Source organism: Ascochyta rabiei, chromosome 2, assembly GCF_004011695.2.
Source record: "Ascochyta rabiei chromosome 2, complete sequence".
Classification (NCBI taxonomy): Eukaryota; Fungi; Ascomycota; class Dothideomycetes; order Pleosporales; family Didymellaceae; genus Ascochyta; species Ascochyta rabiei.
This window is the reverse complement of record NC_082406.1, coordinates 613,361-630,088: the sequence shown is the minus strand read 5'-3', so window position 1 is coordinate 630,088 and position 16,728 is coordinate 613,361. Positions and strand designations below refer to the sequence as shown.

Below are 16,728 nucleotides of genomic sequence, written 5' to 3'. Positions count from 1 at the left end.
AAAGTCTATTATTACATAGGATCTGTGGCTATCTAGTATTAAAAGCCTCTACTTTCTTTATACTTTCTCCTTAGTATAGTAATTAAACACCTACTTAAGCTAGGCAAGGCCTATATCCCTATTTATCCACCCTAAAAGAGATAATATAACTATTACAGAGTGTTTTCCTAGCTTAATTTCAGCTACCTAGTCTAATTTAATGCTAGTATTAGCTAACTTATAGATAATGCCTAGTAGTAGTACTATTCTATTACTACACACACACGCTATAAGCGTCTACTAAGCTTAGTTACTATTCTAGATAGATGCTTTAATCTCTCTCTTTATCTATATATGCTTACTAAACATGTGTTTTATCCTACCTATAATGCTAATTATAAAGCCCTTCTTATCTATATTATATATATAGTAACTCTTAATAGAGTATTTAGAGATTTTATACTATAGCAGGTTAAAGTAGAGCGTATATTTATTATAGGTATTAGCGTTATAACATAGTTAATCTATCTTAGTAGAGTAATATAAGATAAGATAGATAGAGTACTTATTAATAAAGCAGGTAACCTAGCTCTTACTAACTAGATTTTAAGCCACTAGCAACGCAAAATTCTAGATTATCTCTCTAGTAGGTAGTAAGTAACAAGTACTAAGCAACTCTATGTACTTTATAAGCTCTATCTCCTGTTATAGTATTAAACATTGCTAGTTAATGTCCTTAGTCTCCTAGGAGTCCTAAACGTGCTTGTGTCTCTAAGCTAGAGTTACGCAGTTAATACTAAACCTAGTAGCAAAATACTAATATATAAGTTTTTTGCCTAGTTTTAGCATATTAATTACTGTAAGCGCTTTATTAATAGCTGCTATAGTTGTTAAGTTACAACGCGTTAAAGTATGGTGTAGTTGTGATGATTCGGTCGTTGCGCGACTCCAGTCGTTGCGCGCACGGACACGGTAATCTAGCCGCGAGCGTTTGTGTAGACAACGCGACCCTCGATTGTTATTCCAATCTCCGCTCCAGTTCGTGCTGTCCCCTTAATTCGAAATCGAGCAAACGTGGTGCTGTTATGGGTGCACAGCGCAAGGCTTCGTCACGCGTTCTGCCAATACTACACACTCAGCCCCCCGCTAGATCCCACGATCGCAATCTGGACTGGCCGCCCAACAATACACCCACTCACCTGCTTTTCGTATATCTCGACTCTACGCCTTAGGGCAAGATCATTCCGCTGAGCTCTGTATTATGCATACGTGTTTCCCACTGCCCCTGGGTGCTTTTGCATAGCTTGACCAGGCGCAACTGCAGCCACACTTTTGCTTCGCAACACGGTGTTCTTGGGCTACGTAATGCCCCTCCTCTTCCGCAAACAAGATCACGCACTCACGTGATTGTAGGTGTTGGTCCTGACAGTACATTATCACGCTGAGCGCCGGCGCATCGCATAATACGCAGCATGGCGTACGCGCAGAACAACCACAAGGTAGCCATTCCAAAAATCGACCGCCCACCGCCTCCACCCAAAGGCCCGGATAGAAACCGAGAAGATCGAGTGTAGGTCCTCCTTCAATGATGCTCAATACAGACACACGCACACAGTGCTGACCCTGGGGTCACAGTACAAGGGCCTGCAAGACTTGTCGCAAACGCAGTAGGCTCACTCTGAATCATAACATTTGATATTTTTCACTGACGTCACGACAGAGGTCAAATGTTCAGGCGACATCCCACGTTGCCTCAACTGTCAGATCAGCGGCTTGAAATGTATCTATGAGCAAGCACGGCGCGATCGTTTAAAGGAGTATGTTTTTCAAACCTTTCCGTGTATGCACAATCCACTAAGCGTTCATAGAGCAACTGACCTAAACCACACTTTTGTCGCTCTTTTCGCGGAACTCAGTGCAAAGCTGAGTGAAGAAGACAGAAGGAGGATTCAAGATGTCATCCACACGGTAAGCCAGATGCAATCCATGTACAGAAATCACTTGCTAAGAGAATTGTCATGCAGGCCGAAGACGACATGATGCAGCCGCATCCGACACCTTCAGCCAGATCGCTAGGTAAACGAGTACGAGGGTCTTCTTTCAACAGTAGCAGTCCAGATTCGAAAAGTCCCGTGAAAGAGAATGGCGAAGCACAAGTTACCGCATCAGTCGGCTCCAATGAGGACCTTGACTTCCTAGACGAAGACTTGTTACGGACTCGACAGTCAAGGGAGACGGGTTACTTTGGACAGAACTCAGAGGTGCAATGGTTGCGCACCTTTCAGCGTCAAGTGCAGAGCCAAGACACTGAACCGTGCGGTCTCCCTTATGGTCCGCCAGGTGCCAGTAAGAATGCGGCTGAAGAACGATCCGAGGCACTCCATCAACGCAGAGAAAGAAGCTACACTTCAACTCGTCATATTACGGACGCCACGTTCTATCTCGACAGCGACAGCATTGAACTGGACATCATTGTCAATCCATACGAACTACCAACCCCAGGAATTGCGGAGCACCTCCTGAATTGTTACATGAGCACGGTGCATAGCTCATTCCCAATCTTACCCTCGAGCTTCGAAGACCAAGTGCGCAGATTCATAGAATCTTTAATGGAAAACCGACCTTTTCAAGTTCCAGACAGATGGCGGGCATTGTTGAACCTCACGTTCGCAGTTGGCGCGAAGTACTCTCATCTGATTGGCGCTGATTGGCAAGGAGACGAACGCGACCACTTGATGTACATGACTCGAGCATCCCACCTCCTTGGTATGCACAATACTGTTATGCTGATCTCTAACCCCGATCTGTCACTAGTCCAAGCGGTAAGCCCAATCTGACCCTTGATATTTAGTCTTCCGGGTTGTTGACACACTGTCAGACTGCCATACTCTCTCTCTACTTCCTGGTTATAGGACGCGTGAGTAGAGCCTGGCTTATGGTCGGTATCTCGATCAGGCTCGGTCTGGCTTTAGGTCTGCATCTCCGAAACGAGGACCCAAACGCAGATGAAACGACAAAAGAGATGTTGCTGCGAACATGGTGGAGCTTGCATAGCATAGAGTGCTTGGTCAGTACTGTCACCGGCCGCCCGCCAGTCATAGCCAACGAAGACTGTACTGTGCCGCTACCGAAGATCCTTCCAGGAGATCTACGCTATACCAGCGAAGGCTTCCAACGCCCGTCTAAGAGAAAGAGCCGCCAGTCCCTCGAAACAAATTCGTACCCCATCAGCTCTCACGATGCAGGGCAATATCTTATTGGCACTATCTCGATCTCATTACTTACGCAAAAGGTCCTGACGCAGCTGTATGCACCTCGGACCGCTGTTCACTCCTGGCAGGTATGTATTTTAGGTCTTTTTGTGACAGTATGCAGACAATATGGCAAGCTGATTTCAACTTGCTGACTCAATGTTTGCTTGTGCCCAATTACACCGAGACCAGAGTCTATGCTAACAATCGTTTTTAGGAAATACAAGTCAAGATCAAAGGCTTGTTGAGCGATCTTGAAGGTTGGGCTGCAGAATCATTATCTGAGCATCACATGCAAGGCAGTCCGAAACAGTCCAGAATAGCGCGTGAGCAGCTACTCCTCTGGATGTCCTACTGGAGTACGAAGATCTTAATTACCCGGCCATGTCTTTGTCGAACAGAACGGCGCATAAAGAACGAAAGCGGCAAATCAGCTCATTTCAACTCTGAAATGGCCGAAACTTGCATCAAATCGGCTCGTGCTTTGACGGCGTTGTTTCCCGACGAACCTGACATAGATTTCATCTACGGGAAGGCGCCCTGGTGGAATACTGTACATATTAGTGAGTGTTCTTGTATCAACTCCACCATACCTTGACTAAAAAATCTCCTCACAGTCATGCAATGTACTGCCGTTCTACTTCTTGAAGTCGCATATCAAGGAGGGAAAACTGAAAAAAACAGCGACCAATTCACCAGGGATATACAAAAGATGATAAACTGCCTGCGCACAATGCAGGACAACGATCCCGTTGCGGGTCGAGCATATCAGGTAGTGCAGAAGATTCTGCACAACACTGACCCAGCTCTGCACGCCAAAACTGAAGAACTGCTCCAACAAGGCTCAACTAATCATCAGACTGCAGACGGAAAGGCGTCTGAACATCTGGGTTCACTGTATCAGCAGCAGCCCGGCCCAGGGTGGGCTCCGGGCGAGTCCTTCAACGGATTAATCTCGGTAGACGATCACCAACACCACGTATCCGAACAAGCTACAGGTCAAGATCAGATTCCTGGGCCGAGCTCTTCGTACGATCCATCGATGCACCCGAGCTTCCCTACGGCACCATTCCATGTGCCATCAACATTCAGTAACCCGTTCAACAATAGCTGGGACGAGGGGCTGCCGGTGGTGGATATGCACAACTTATGGCCCATGTTCAATTACAGCAACTATCCAGAAGATCTGGGCGACATGAATCTTCTAGACTTATACATGGAGCCACAGCAATCTCATGAAATTGGCGAAACGTCAAAAGGATAGACATCGCAGCAACGGCAGAAGCAGCAGCGTGATTTCAAACAGCCTAGTGTAATTAAATGTATGTGTGTAAGCAACTGCCGCACGTCTGAATAGCATCAGATTGCACTTGTTTGGGCATCATACGCGTCTCCTTGTCGTGTCTTCACTTCCATATCATTTGCTCTACACTTTGGGTCACGATATGTGGAGCGTGCGCTAGTTTGCAGGTAGGTCATCCAATACGGTGAAGGCGCATTGCCGTGGAAGTTTCTCCTTCATCTGCACGCAAACGTGCTTGTTTGTTATCGGTATTTCACGAAGCGGCTCAGCGTGACTGTTCGTCGTCACTACTGAAACCCCAGCAGCTCTCGAGTGACAGCGACTCTCATCGCTCACTTTTCGCCAACAAATCATGTCCCACCTACATGGTCACACTTGCATCCCGCCAGCAAATCGATTGATGTGCGCCATGTGTGATCACGAGGGCACTAGATGTAAGGGCTGTCTTGAAGCCCGGTACTGCTCTCAAGATTGCCAGAGGACCGACTGGCCCGTCCATAAGCCCGTCTGCGAAGCTTACGCAGAGTTCTCTGATGTTCGCCGTCTTAGTGAATACCACAAGCGCGCGCTTTCTTTTGCGGAAGTTGACAACCTGCCCCGTTTCGTATGGCTTGAAGTTCAACCACGAGCGGACGATGACAAAGCAAACGGAGAAACTGGCGAAGCCACTCTGGAGGATAGGGTCCTGGTACCCCAGCTCAAACTGTACCTTGGTACCTTAAACGGATTTCTTTCTCAAGGCGGCATAGAGAAAGACGAGATGAGCAACACAGTCCTCCATCGCAAGATTGGACGTGGCATCACCGTGGCCGGACGCCTAACCAACAACACCGACTCGCTCCCTGGCAACCATCAGGTCAACAAAAGCCCGCTCGCGATCGAAAAGGAACCTTTGGAGATCTGGTTTGGTGACGTCGTTGCATGCGGCTTTACGGAGGATACTAAGCGCATCCAAGACCTTAATCTCATGGACTTCCGTCACCTGGTCGACATCATCGGTTACATATATGACCACACGCGCCGCGAGTGCAACGAAAAGTTCAATAGTCACAGGCGCATTCATCCCTGCGCAGCGGAAGAGAAGCTGGGCTGTCGCTTTCTCGGAATTCTGCCCACCTCTGCCGCGCAATTCGACGCAAAGAGCGAAGTTGCCACTCCCATCATGACTCGCATTGGTATCCCTCTTGTATTCCGCAGACTCCCACCCGAGACGCGCGGGCGTGACAGGAAACTCGGTTTGCCACGTAAGCTAATTGGCTGGAACCCTACCTTGAGGCCCTTCGATCCTACGATCCCGTTGTGTGACTGGCGTCATGGTGTGGGCAAAGCACTTGTCGTGAGGAAGGATGGAAAGCCGCTGTGTCAGACATATGTTGCGGCCTTTGTTGACTATGTGCACAAGACGGTTTCATATTGCCACGATAATCGCGAGACTGCTAGGGGAGTGTTAGACAGCTACACTAAGGGGGATTTTATGGGCTGGTACGATGGCTAGAAGTCGTAGGCGAGCAGTATGAATACGAATGTACCGTCACCTTACGATGTCGAATCTGGTGTTGATCTGGGTCTGGCGTCTGCCATGGCTTTTACTAGGATCAACTAGCAACAGGTTTGTTGGAGGATGATCAATAGAAGCAAACTGAGCACATAAGATCATTGAACAATGGCCACCTAACGTCTGGAAGTCAGGCTGAGGAACGATGGCGGAAGGACAGATGGTTGCAAAAAGTTGGGTAGATTCCGACGAAACAATAAGGACCTAGGAGAGTAAGACAGGGCGGGAATCAATACTCTGCATTCCGTCTACTTTCCATTAAGGCACACTCCGTGTACTACAGAATGTGTGACCATTCTTGCCTACTTTTATGGATCTGTACATTCTCCAGTGTCCATCTGGCATCTGTCGTGACTCGTGAGCGAATGCGGACGGTATTCTTGCGAAGCAGCGAAATACGATAAGGAAACAAGCATGGTTATTAAACTCTGCTTTTCATATCTCTTGTAGAAAAACCTTCGTGTGATGTGTCTTGGTGTCCTTGAAGTTCTTAGTTGTTGTGATGCTGCGTACAATGTAGGTGTTAGACTGCATTTTGTGGGGGTTTAAACCCGAGCTTTTTCGGCATACTGTGCTTGACACATATCGAAAGTTGCGAACGTACTCTACCTTAACAACTTGTCGCGCAACATTCTGAAAGATCAAGGACAATGAAGGCGCGTTGATCAGACTAGCACGTGATAGGCACGTGACTGCATAGTAGCGTCGGGCCAATCATCCTGAATATGCAGGTATGCGGAGAGGATCCGGAAATCCTAACCAATACCGTCTGAGCTATCAAAAAGAGAACACCAGATTGTTGGACACTGTCTGTCAACGAACTGCGTGTTCTTTTGCACAGGTATGGGTCCTCTCAATTCGATTCCTTGCGTAGCAGAATGAGTGAATAGTCTTCTGTCAGAGCACGTGGCAAGGCTAACCCCAAAAAGGCTTTGCGCTTCAAACATCAGTCGCACGTCGCGAAAACAGCTTACCGTAGGTTCACTCACTGCTCCTGAGCAGTAGCATAACGTTACTGTGCTCGGTCACTTCGAGCCTGACACATGATGGAAGGTCGATGGAACCGCAATCCCAGGCCTTTACTTCCTGGGATCGACCGAAACCATTCACCAAAGTTCAAGCACAACCACAAGCGCCCACGAGCTTCAGTGGCTTGTGAAACTTGTCGAGTCAAGCGAACAAAGGTATGTGCCTATTGAGAAGTCAAAGTTTGAAAAATGAGCCCTGAAAGTAGAAGTGCACTGCTGAGCGACCTACCTGCGCACGCTGTAAAAGCCGTGGCGTAGAGTGTCAGTATGCCGTCGATAGCGATGACGAAAACCGTAGGAAATCACTCAAGAAGAGGTTTGAATGGGCCGATAGAGAAAGAAATCAGCTTCGAGATCTTTTCAACATCCTGACAACACGTACCGAATCTGAAGCCGACGAGATATATCGGCGCCTGCGTTCCAGCGGAGATCCTATTCGAGTATTGCACTTCGTTAAACAAGCATACCTCTTGCTCCCGAATCCCGGCCCAGTCTCCCAACTTTCTGCCCATCCACAGGTGGAAAGACTCGATGCTGAAGCATATCGTTTGAGCCCGTGGAAGTTGCGCGCTCGGCCATGGACAGCAGTAGCTGACGATGGCCTTGTCTCTGCACTTATATCAGCTTTTTTTGCATGGGATGGGTATTATTTCCTCCCTTTTGTTGATCAAAAGTGCTTCATTAGAGACATGCGCACGGGCGATATCAAACGAGCGAAGTTTTGTTCGCCATTTCTTGTGAACGCGATTTGCACCATACAAGTAAGTCCCTTCCTGATCAACACTCTATCCGAGGAGTCTGGGCTTGCCGATGATCCTCTGGTGAATGCAGGCATTTGCTAATTCCGTCTCCACAAACACAGTCTGTAAGCTGTTACCTACGCACTGCGCCGTACCATTACTTAAGACGATGGCATTTAGTTCTACTCGGACAAAGTGAAAATGATCCGAACCATTACCGGACGAGACTTGTGTGAGTTATTTGATGCCGAAGCTAGACGACACCTCGAACATGATATAGATGTGCCATCTTTGCCTACCGCTCAAGGCTCCGTCATCATGTTCATGAACAGTGCATACTTCGGGCGAGACCGCGCAGGCGCCGTTTACCGACACCTAGGGTATGATATGTTGGATCGCCTTGCAATCCCTGCAAGGCTTTCACAGATTTCTGATCCGGAAGAGAAAAGAGCATATTGTAGGGCTGTGTGGGGCGTCTATTGCTACGAAAGGTAACGAAGCTTGTTCGGATGAAATATGCAAAGTTAACTTGGACAGCATATTGGCAGCACTGCAGAACAAGACGCCGGCTCTCCGAAAACCGACTGTCCCACGATTGTTTCATGAGCAAGTAGAACCATCAGGGCCTGTTGAGAACGTCGATCTATTTGGCCAAGCATTCACAAGCGCTTCACCTCGCCCTCAATTCGCACCCGGGGTCCTGAGCGCAGCGTGCGATCTGAATATATTGCAGAATGAAATCATACAGTACAACGAAGACTTGCTCAGGTCTGGGAACGAGAATGACCTTACGATAAGGAAAGGACTTTACAACAAGGTCTTAGCATGGCGGAAGTCACTGCCAAACCATTTATTGAACGAGTTGAACTATACCCCAGGTACTAGTCTGTTAAGGTATTTCCGAAATCCAGGACAAAGATCGAGTAGTGTTGAGCTAATGCTTGTCTAGAGTACACTACGAAGAGGTAGCCATCTTCGCACTACGGTTCTTGCATTATAAGACCAATTTCATAGATCACACAACAGTGGATGAGCTCCGTGTCACACACTGTCAACGTATCGTAGAGACAGTAGAGCATCACTTCAATACCCACCTACCAGGACATTACTCAGCGATGTTTCTCAACGCGCTATACCACGCGTGCATTACACTCATACCATCCCTGGACGACCCTCTCAGCCAACAGATTTTCACTAGAGCCGCGATAGGACTCCGTCGGGAGCCGCTAGATCTGCCAGGACTAGTCTTTCCAATCCGGGGGATCGAGGCAGTTGCCCGAGGCATGAAGAAAAGGATACCTCCTGCGGCAAAGGCTTCGTTCATTGCGATCAAAGAACCAATCGACACAGGCGATATCCTTATCGAGTATGGGTTTCCATCGAAGCTAGAGTATGTACAGAATGGGCCCGAAGACGCATCAAAAAGCGATGGTGATACGAGGGGAAGACTTAATGCTCTGATTCACAGGTGGAACGCTCTTACGCTGTAACGAGTCTTTAGATTGTACAAGGTCTTTCAAAGCGAACAGAGAGATGTAGTGTTGTCAGATGCCAGTGGAAATGTTTGGGATGTATTTATGTTAACTAGAGAAAAGAAAAAGGAAAGACTCATGAAGCATGCTTTCCGTGTAGCACCGTACTGAGTGCGGTGGCGCGCAATGACTCCCATAGGACATTTGTCAATTCGCGTGGACAGGAGAGCCTGACCACCGAGTCGGCGAATGGTTGGCAAGGGGCAGCTTCGCATTGCTTCGCTCCTCCCGCATATACCACCCTAAGCCTCGAAGCGTATACTTCTCCTCCACGTTGAAAGGTCGCCCTACAAATACCAGCTTGTACTGTTTGTTGAAATAGAAGACCCCCTTGAATGTCTTACAGCCTGATGCAGCATAGCCAGACGTAGCTATCTGAGTGAACGATACAGCTTCGAAAGCAGTTCAGGGAGCCACAGGCACGGCTGCTGTAGGTTTGTTGCTCTTAAGCCTTCCGTGCATAATCACCGTGCATAATCACCGCAGGTGTCGTAAATGGGTACGGCTCTTCAGCTAGGTTAAGCTCAGCTAGCTGTTGTCACGCTATGAAACATTAGAAAGAGAGGAACATTTGTCTGGGGATGCAACCTTCGTGAGTTTCCACTGCTGAGCTTGGACGGCTGGTGCAAATTCATCCATGTTGAACGATTCCAGCTCCGCTCTGGTGTTCTCAATAGCATCCGTGACGTCGGCTTCAACAATAGCTTTACCCATCTTTCTTTGATTCTGGCCTTCTTGCGATTCTCTGGCAAGCTTTCCTTATTTTGATTCTCCGTCAAGCGCCTTGTCCACGACTTCGAGTGCATTGCGCATGTCGTCCAAAATCTTGTCCTGTTTTGCGTCCATGCCGTTGCGATGCCAAATTCTCCCGCAGCAATACTTTTGTCGTCTTTGAGATCATGTGGACAGCATCCCACTGCGCGATAACCACCAGCGTTTCTGAATCCTTCTTGAGAACCTTCCACCCGTGACTTGTTCTGGCACATTGATCGTTGGCAGATACCCGACCATTGCTACCAAGACTGGCGGTAACCTTGGCGTGGGTACATACCGATCCTAGTCGCCCCGCAGATTGGTCAATAAAACTCCCATTCCGAATGTTCAGGTTTATGTAGCGCGTTCCTCGAACAGCCGTGTTCGATTCCACAATGCTCCACCTCATCTCCAAAACTTCCATGTTCGAATCTCAACGACAAGAAGTTGGACTTGAGAGCGAAAGAAGGGAAGAATGGAAGAAAGGAAATAAGGGAGGAAAAGCATATGAGGAAATGTTGTTAGATCGAGGGAAAACTTCAAGCACCACATCAGGCCAAACCAAATGGGATATTGTTCCAAAAACAAGCCGCACGCCACACGGCAAAAGCACAAATCACTAGTCACGATGAACTATTACGGCTGAGCGAAAACAGCCGACTGATGGGGAACACGAGGAATGGGCACCTGCAAACACGCACCTGCCGACACTTGGGCCAAACAGAGACTTCACATGACAAGAGAACGGGCAACAAGGAACCCTTCAAGGATAATAGGTCGGTCGTTTGCAAAGACGATACATCTGCTTTATCAACATCACGTGATGTCAAAGTGACCAAGGCTCGTATAATGTAAAGTGAAGAATATAATTGTTGACCGTGTACACGGAAATTATTGTCAACAACTCTGATCGTCAAACTACATTTTTACATGCAGGTTTTCGATTCTACCTGTAGAGAGGTACTTCACCAGAGTAGTTGCCGGTCTGGGTAGTGAAGCTCTCCGTGCTGCTGAAATCCTTCACCTTGCCAATGAGAATCTCTAGCATACGGTAGGCGACACCAGGAGTGTAGCCGGGCAGCTCGTGGCCAGCGAGACGGGCAGTGTAGAATGTCAATCCACGCTCAGCAGTCCAAACACCCTGGAAACCCGCACCGGCAAGAGCGCCATCATTGTACTCGGGGTGGTACGGTGCGTACAGCGGTGTAGCAGGGTATTCTGACAGACCCTGTGCACCGTTCCAGGTCATGTTCTGGATGGCCAACAGAGTACCGTTGGTACACAGGATCATGTCAAGGTCGCCTGAACCAATGATGGTGTTGTTGGTGAACTCGATGACGCGCTGAAGAGCACCGCTGTTGGCAGGGCCGACAGATGTATCAGAAGCGTAGCTGAAGATATCGCCGTTACCGAAGACATTTTTGTCAGTACACTGTTGCCAGTTCGTGTCAACAGGTGCGTGCAGAGCCTCCTTGACGTCGGTGCGGTTGAAGTAGATGACAGCCCCGGGGGGAGAGTAATCGCCGCCGTTCACTATGCCGAGCTGGCTATATGGGTGGGGGCATGTCTCGGTGACGTGGTAAATATTGAAGCAGGGGTTGATTTCGGAGATAGCGTCGGTGAAGGTGTCGAACATGTCACACTCACCGGCCTGGGTGTAAGGGTTTGGCAGAAGGGGGAAGGGCCCCTGGGGCGGCGGGAATTTGAAGTAGGTATCGAGGTAGGACGAGTAGTTACAGTGGACCTGGAGATCACGGACCTGCTCAAGGAAGGTCTCGTTGAGGTAGAAAAGATTCTGCCAGAGCTCAGCGAAGGGTAAGATGACCACCTGCTGCTGGATAGTCGAATCTCCAATGATGGGGTCGTTGATCGAGATACCGGCCAAGTTGAAGTATTCAGTGTCGTTGGCAGAAATGAAGCCGTCGGCGATGTAAGGAACGTAAAATCCGGCGTAAGATTCTCCGGTTATGTATGTCTTCCAATGCTTAGTTTGGAAGGTGTCGACGAAACTTTTGTAAAATCCACGAAATTCGGCCGCAAGTTCGACCTCATTGGTGATGTTGGGTATTCCCTGGGAGTATCCAACGCCAACCGGTTGTTCCTGAGTATGGTAAGTAATCTATATTGCCTTACGAATCAAATCTTGCAAAGATATCCGACTTACCACCCATAGCATGTTGGTCAGGTTGGTCCAGGCGTAGGGGTTCTGGACGGGGGCGAGCGTGCCGGCCTCCCAGGTAAAGGGGCCATTCTCGGTCAAAAAGCCGGAGAGTGAAGAGCAGCCAGGTCCGCCATTCAGCCTGAAGCAAGTCAGTAAAAGTCTTGCAGAAAAGGTATAGTAACCCTTACCAGATAGTGACGTGTTCAGGTGTCTGTTCAGCTGTCGAGGGGAAGAACCAAAAGAAAAGCTTGCGTGTCTCATCAGGGCTGTCGCTTATTGGCAGCAATCCAGCGTAAGATTCGCCAATGTCGAAGGGGACTTCTGGGATGCCGGAGCCATTGACAGCAAACGCTGGTGCAAAATTAGCTTCATGTTGGTTGAATTTTGTTCCCAGGCTTTACGTACCCTCGGTCTTGTTTGTCAAGAAGCGAGAAGCTCGCTTCTGAATCTCTGGGTGCGAGAAGGGCTGGTTGGCCACGCGCTTCTCGACTACAGACCTGGGAAGCGAATGCTTGGTAGGCCTCTTGAAAGCAAGCGCAGAGGAAGCGCAAAGCAGCCCGCTGACGAGGTTAAGGAGCTTCATCTTGAGTCGGATGGAATGGGAGCTGTAACCAGATGAACTGGGCTCCAAGTGCTGGTCCAACAGCAGTATTTGAACTTTTTTGAAAGTGACGGCATTGCTGCACCCAGGTCCTGACGCTTAACTACGAGAAGAAGGAGGAAGTTCAGAGCACCCGAACGGCCTGGGATAAGACGGGTCGTTCGGAGGGTTGTAAGATTGTGGGTCGAGGTAAATGCTGGCCATTGGTTCACGATACCACTGCTGGAGTTCGGCTGTTGATGATTGCAAGAGACCCTGACATGGCGTGGTCGACCATGAACTTCTACCTTCCTCAAAGGGCTGGTACGGCCCCGCAAATCGACCATTTTCATGCAACCGCCTGGCATTGCTCGTTCGTGATTTGATGAACGCCCCTAGTGTACCGTGCAGAGCATGCGCAGTATCAGGGATCCAGCAAATAAGCCTTAGGCGGCGATGCAACCGAAGCTTGTCAAGCTTGTCGTTGCTTGGTGAGCTGCAGGGAGCTTGAAGAACGGACGGGGGCAAGAAGGAGGAAACCAATTGACGGCGTCTTTGCGGAAATAAACAACTTGTCAAATTCCGTTCTGTTTCTGTTTGTAGAGAACACGATAACGACGCTAGGTTTCTGGGTTTGCGCAATCACCAGAAGAGGTAGTGCGACCGACAGTCTGCCAGACAGTCCTTGGCTGGCTTAGGTGATACAACCTGATTTGCTCGGCGCACTTTACGCTGTTACTCCACGCATCCAACACCATACAGCCAAAGAAGGCCTTGCACGGGCGATGGTGTTTACAAGGGGGGTGCCTGAAAGGAGTAGGAATAAGATTTGCTACAGCTGGGGTTCTCTTCTTATAAAGGATGACCAGATGCTGAGTGCAAGCAGCTCGTATTTCTGCTCCGTTCAGGCACCACCCTTGTCGAGTGCAAAACCGACTGCGGGCGGTGGCGGACCATGAGGAAACCGCCGCAGCGACAACCTTAACGCCTACTTGTATTGATTTTATCGCTCAGATCATATGTCACACCCCACGTCTTACGCAGGCAAATGACAGAGGCTGGAAGGCCCAAAAATTGGAAACTCAAGGCGTCAACGGAAGAGATAGATTGAGGTGGCCATAGCTCCCAACGAATCGGTCGACCAGTTGTTGTGGTGTTGAGATGAGCACTGCCACTTGATCCGGCGAATGGTTCAGCTTGGCTGCGCAAGAAGGGCTACAAGCGTGACATTGTCGCTGTACCGGCTGACACGGCAGCCGCAGCCCTGAATCGACCTCGTTGGGCCTCCAGCTCACCGGTATGACAAACCGACAAGCACTTATGAAAATCAGTCGCTCGCACGAAAGCCGTAGAACAAACGCAAACCTACCGCAACGTTGTTTTCACAGCAGCCGCAAACACCACCATGGGCCACCAAAGCCAGCTACTGTCGTCCTCTGAGGCCGCACCCGCCTACGATGAGCATGGCTTCAATCACGAGCACCCCGTGAACGCAGTCCCAAGCTCAGGACCAGCTTCTGCCTACGCGACGGTCCCCCAAAACGAATCTGACATCGAGCTGGCGCACGATCATACCGTGCCGATATCTTCTAATGTGCAGTCTTCATTCACGCCGCATCAGCACTGCGAGACATGCGATACCCTCACGTCTAAACGGAAGCTCAGGGCCAATGAACGGCATTGCTGCATGTGGACTTCTATTGTGTTCATGACGATCAGTGTCGCATTACTGCTTCTGGGAATCGTGGCTGTTGATGCCAAGTACAAGCATCGAAGAGAGTAGATGTGGGCAGATCTAGGCGGCGACTGGAATCTTTCATGATGGTTCTGTTGCCCTCTAGTCTCCTTGCGTTTCACGCGCATTCTCACACTCAAGTGTCGGCGATGTGGATGAACCGGTGTCTTGTTGCTGGCTATCGTGTTCTTTCGACAACATTCATCTTCTTCAGTTTGCGTCCTTGTACATGCTCGCAACAGTGGTATCTTCCTTCAGCGCATCCCAGTGGTAATGCGCACTAGCCGCGGTGGCACTGGTGTCCATCTCCTCGAGTCTTCGCAGGTCCATCGGCGCATCGAGCAGAGGCAAGACGTATGGGTCGAAGGTCTTCCAGTAAGGGTTGTTCAAGTGGTACTGCTGGGACTGTGTATGTGTCAGTGATGATGAATGGGCCACACTGTTGGGTAAACGTACGCTCTCCTGCTGGTATCTCTCGACAATGCTGAATTTCCTCGGGTCGACAGTATCCTGCATGACGAACCAGCTCAGCGTCTCCTTGTCCTTGGAGTAGACCTGGCTGGCCTCGACAAGCTTCGCCTTGAGCTTGGAAATGCTCTCCTCGTCCGCCTTGGCGTACAGGTGTACGATGATTGTGTAGACCATAATGTTCGTGTTGGTGTTACTATGCGACAGGCTATTCGCAAAATTAAGTCATCTGAGGGAAGATTCGCACTCGCAATCGAAGTTTTCTACAATACTTGCGGAGCTTGTGACGTACCTGAAGCTGTGGACCCCGCAGCCCACTTCGCGCTTCCGCAAACCCGCCGAGCAATCCACCACGACCGAAACTCGGATAACAGTCAATAAGAGTGATAGGCTTTGCGCGTAATTACTATTCTTGTTGCGGAGACATTGTCATTGGCGACGGATTGATGCGGCTTTGATTGCTTAATATACTTGAATCCCAGAGACAACTCAATTGCAGGCTCGAACATCTCAAAGCCGCAAGAAGTGGCTCCATCCTTGACGCATCCAGTGCGTTGAATGCGTCGTAGGACAGCGCCACGCTGACAAGAGGGAAATCCATCGGTTGCGACGACCTTCGTGCTTCGGCCTCTAACCCCTAGGACTCTTTCACGCTCGGCTGTGACATGTCCCAGTATAGCTTGCCTTCAGTCGTCTTGCTCTCTTCATGCTTGAAGAAGTGTTCGGTGTCGAGTGCGTCGAAAGATAGTTCGATGTCGATTTGGTGCATCAGCAGATCGTCTGCGTCCTAGGCTATTTGGATCATGTCTTTGCCGTCCTTCTCGGGACATACGACTGCTCATGCCAAAGAATAGGCCCCGTCGCTGTGGGAGACGATCACGGCGGCCCATTCGGCATGCTTAAATCGTAGTTATCGGATTTCACAGCGAGGTCTAAGGACATATCGGTTTGATGGGTTCGGTGTTTTGTTGTTGGAGAGCTGAAACGTTGCCATCTTGGTGAGGCACCAGTCTCGTCGCTCTGCTGACTGTCGAGAATGTAGAGAGGAAATAGAGCCAGGTCTTCTTCGTGTTGGTAGAACAGCAGACTTATACTCGAACGGCTGGCAATATACCACATATCTCTTGACTTTAGCTCACATGCAAGCGAAATGATTTCAACTCGGATGGGGAAGCTCAGGTCTGCCAGTAGGATATTGGTTAGTTCGAGATTGAAGGCCACGACTCAGGTAGATATCACTCAAGGCTCCGGCACAATCCATACTTCGCTCATGTAGAGTATTCTCGTGAAGACAGATAAGCATATGTGTAAAAAATCGTTGTGCATGCAATGGTACAGTTCGGCGTCTGCCTGATTGAACCGGTAAGATTTCAACCGACAGCTGGACCTTGATGAGGAAACTTCATCGTCTTGGAAGTAACGTTCAATGCACCTCTTGAATAGGGACCAAGTCGAAAGTCAAAAGCATGACCTGCACAACCACTGTTGGCAAATAGTCCCCTCTTGCAGCAGAGGGCATTCTAACCTGTATGTGAAGAAAACATAATTCACGTTTCCAGCGACCCTGTATTAGTGAGCTGACATTAATCTTCTCCAGAGAAAGAGCCTTTGACGCCACAATGCTTGTGGAACAGCTGATAGCT

At 49.2% G+C, this 16,728-nt stretch overlaps 7 protein-coding genes across 7 annotated transcripts, besides 2 other annotated features; 5 read left to right on the top strand and 2 right to left on the bottom strand.

The window, feature by feature from the left end:
* Positions 1–954: part of a mobile genetic element that runs on past the window's edge.
* Positions 955–1,451: 497 nt separating this feature from the next.
* Positions 1,452–4,614, top strand: EKO05_0001139 (uncharacterized protein; the record flags this gene model as incomplete). Its single annotated transcript, XM_038937422.2, has 8 exons — positions 1,452–1,549; positions 1,615–1,646; positions 1,700–1,796; positions 1,848–1,947; positions 2,004–2,801; positions 2,858–3,319; positions 3,448–3,793; positions 3,848–4,614. The coding sequence occupies 8 exons, from the start codon at positions 1,452–1,454 to the stop codon at positions 4,492–4,494; spliced, it is 2,580 nt and encodes an 859-aa protein (XP_038801898.1). The 3' UTR covers positions 4,495–4,614.
* Positions 4,615–4,942: 328 nt separating this feature from the next.
* Positions 4,943–6,028, top strand: EKO05_0001138 (uncharacterized protein; the record flags this gene model as incomplete). Its single annotated transcript, XM_038944899.2, has 1 exon — positions 4,943–6,028. The coding sequence occupies one exon, from the start codon at positions 4,943–4,945 to the stop codon at positions 6,026–6,028; it is 1,086 nt and encodes a 361-aa protein (XP_038801897.2).
* Positions 6,029–6,821: 793 nt separating this feature from the next.
* On the top strand, positions 6,822–7,958 carry EKO05_0001137 (uncharacterized protein; the record flags this gene model as incomplete). The annotated part of the gene is made up of 4 exons (XM_059635594.1): positions 6,822–6,929; positions 7,018–7,063; positions 7,142–7,272; positions 7,326–7,958. The coding sequence occupies 4 exons, from the start codon at positions 6,822–6,824 to the stop codon at positions 7,956–7,958; spliced, it is 918 nt and encodes a 305-aa protein (XP_059491577.1).
* Positions 7,959–8,057: 99 nt separating this feature from the next.
* Positions 8,058–9,346, top strand: EKO05_0001136 (uncharacterized protein; the record flags this gene model as incomplete). Its single annotated transcript, XM_038937458.1, has 3 exons — positions 8,058–8,347; positions 8,394–8,750; positions 8,806–9,346. The coding sequence occupies 3 exons, from the start codon at positions 8,058–8,060 to the stop codon at positions 9,344–9,346; spliced, it is 1,188 nt and encodes a 395-aa protein (XP_038801896.1).
* Positions 9,347–10,602: 1,256 nt separating this feature from the next.
* Positions 10,603–10,642: a tandem repeat.
* Positions 10,643–11,087: 445 nt separating this feature from the next.
* Positions 11,088–12,885, bottom strand: EKO05_0001135 (Carboxypeptidase D; the record flags this gene model as incomplete). Its single annotated transcript, XM_038937618.1, has 4 exons — positions 11,088–12,242; positions 12,306–12,441; positions 12,491–12,653; positions 12,708–12,885. 4 exons carry the CDS (start codon positions 12,883–12,885, stop codon positions 11,088–11,090), a joined length of 1,632 nt encoding a protein of 543 aa, XP_038801895.1.
* Positions 12,886–14,287: 1,402 nt separating this feature from the next.
* Positions 14,288–14,665, top strand: EKO05_0001134 (uncharacterized protein; the record flags this gene model as incomplete). Its single annotated transcript, XM_038944898.1, has 1 exon — positions 14,288–14,665. The coding sequence occupies one exon, from the start codon at positions 14,288–14,290 to the stop codon at positions 14,663–14,665; it is 378 nt and encodes a 125-aa protein (XP_038801894.1).
* A 162-nt stretch (positions 14,666–14,827) lies between these two features.
* On the bottom strand, positions 14,828–15,262 carry EKO05_0001133 (uncharacterized protein; the record flags this gene model as incomplete). Its single annotated transcript, XM_038937577.1, has 2 exons — positions 14,828–15,022; positions 15,074–15,262. The coding sequence occupies 2 exons, from the start codon at positions 15,260–15,262 to the stop codon at positions 14,828–14,830; spliced, it is 384 nt and encodes a 127-aa protein (XP_038801893.1).
* Between the last annotated feature and the right edge of the window lie 1,466 nt (positions 15,263–16,728).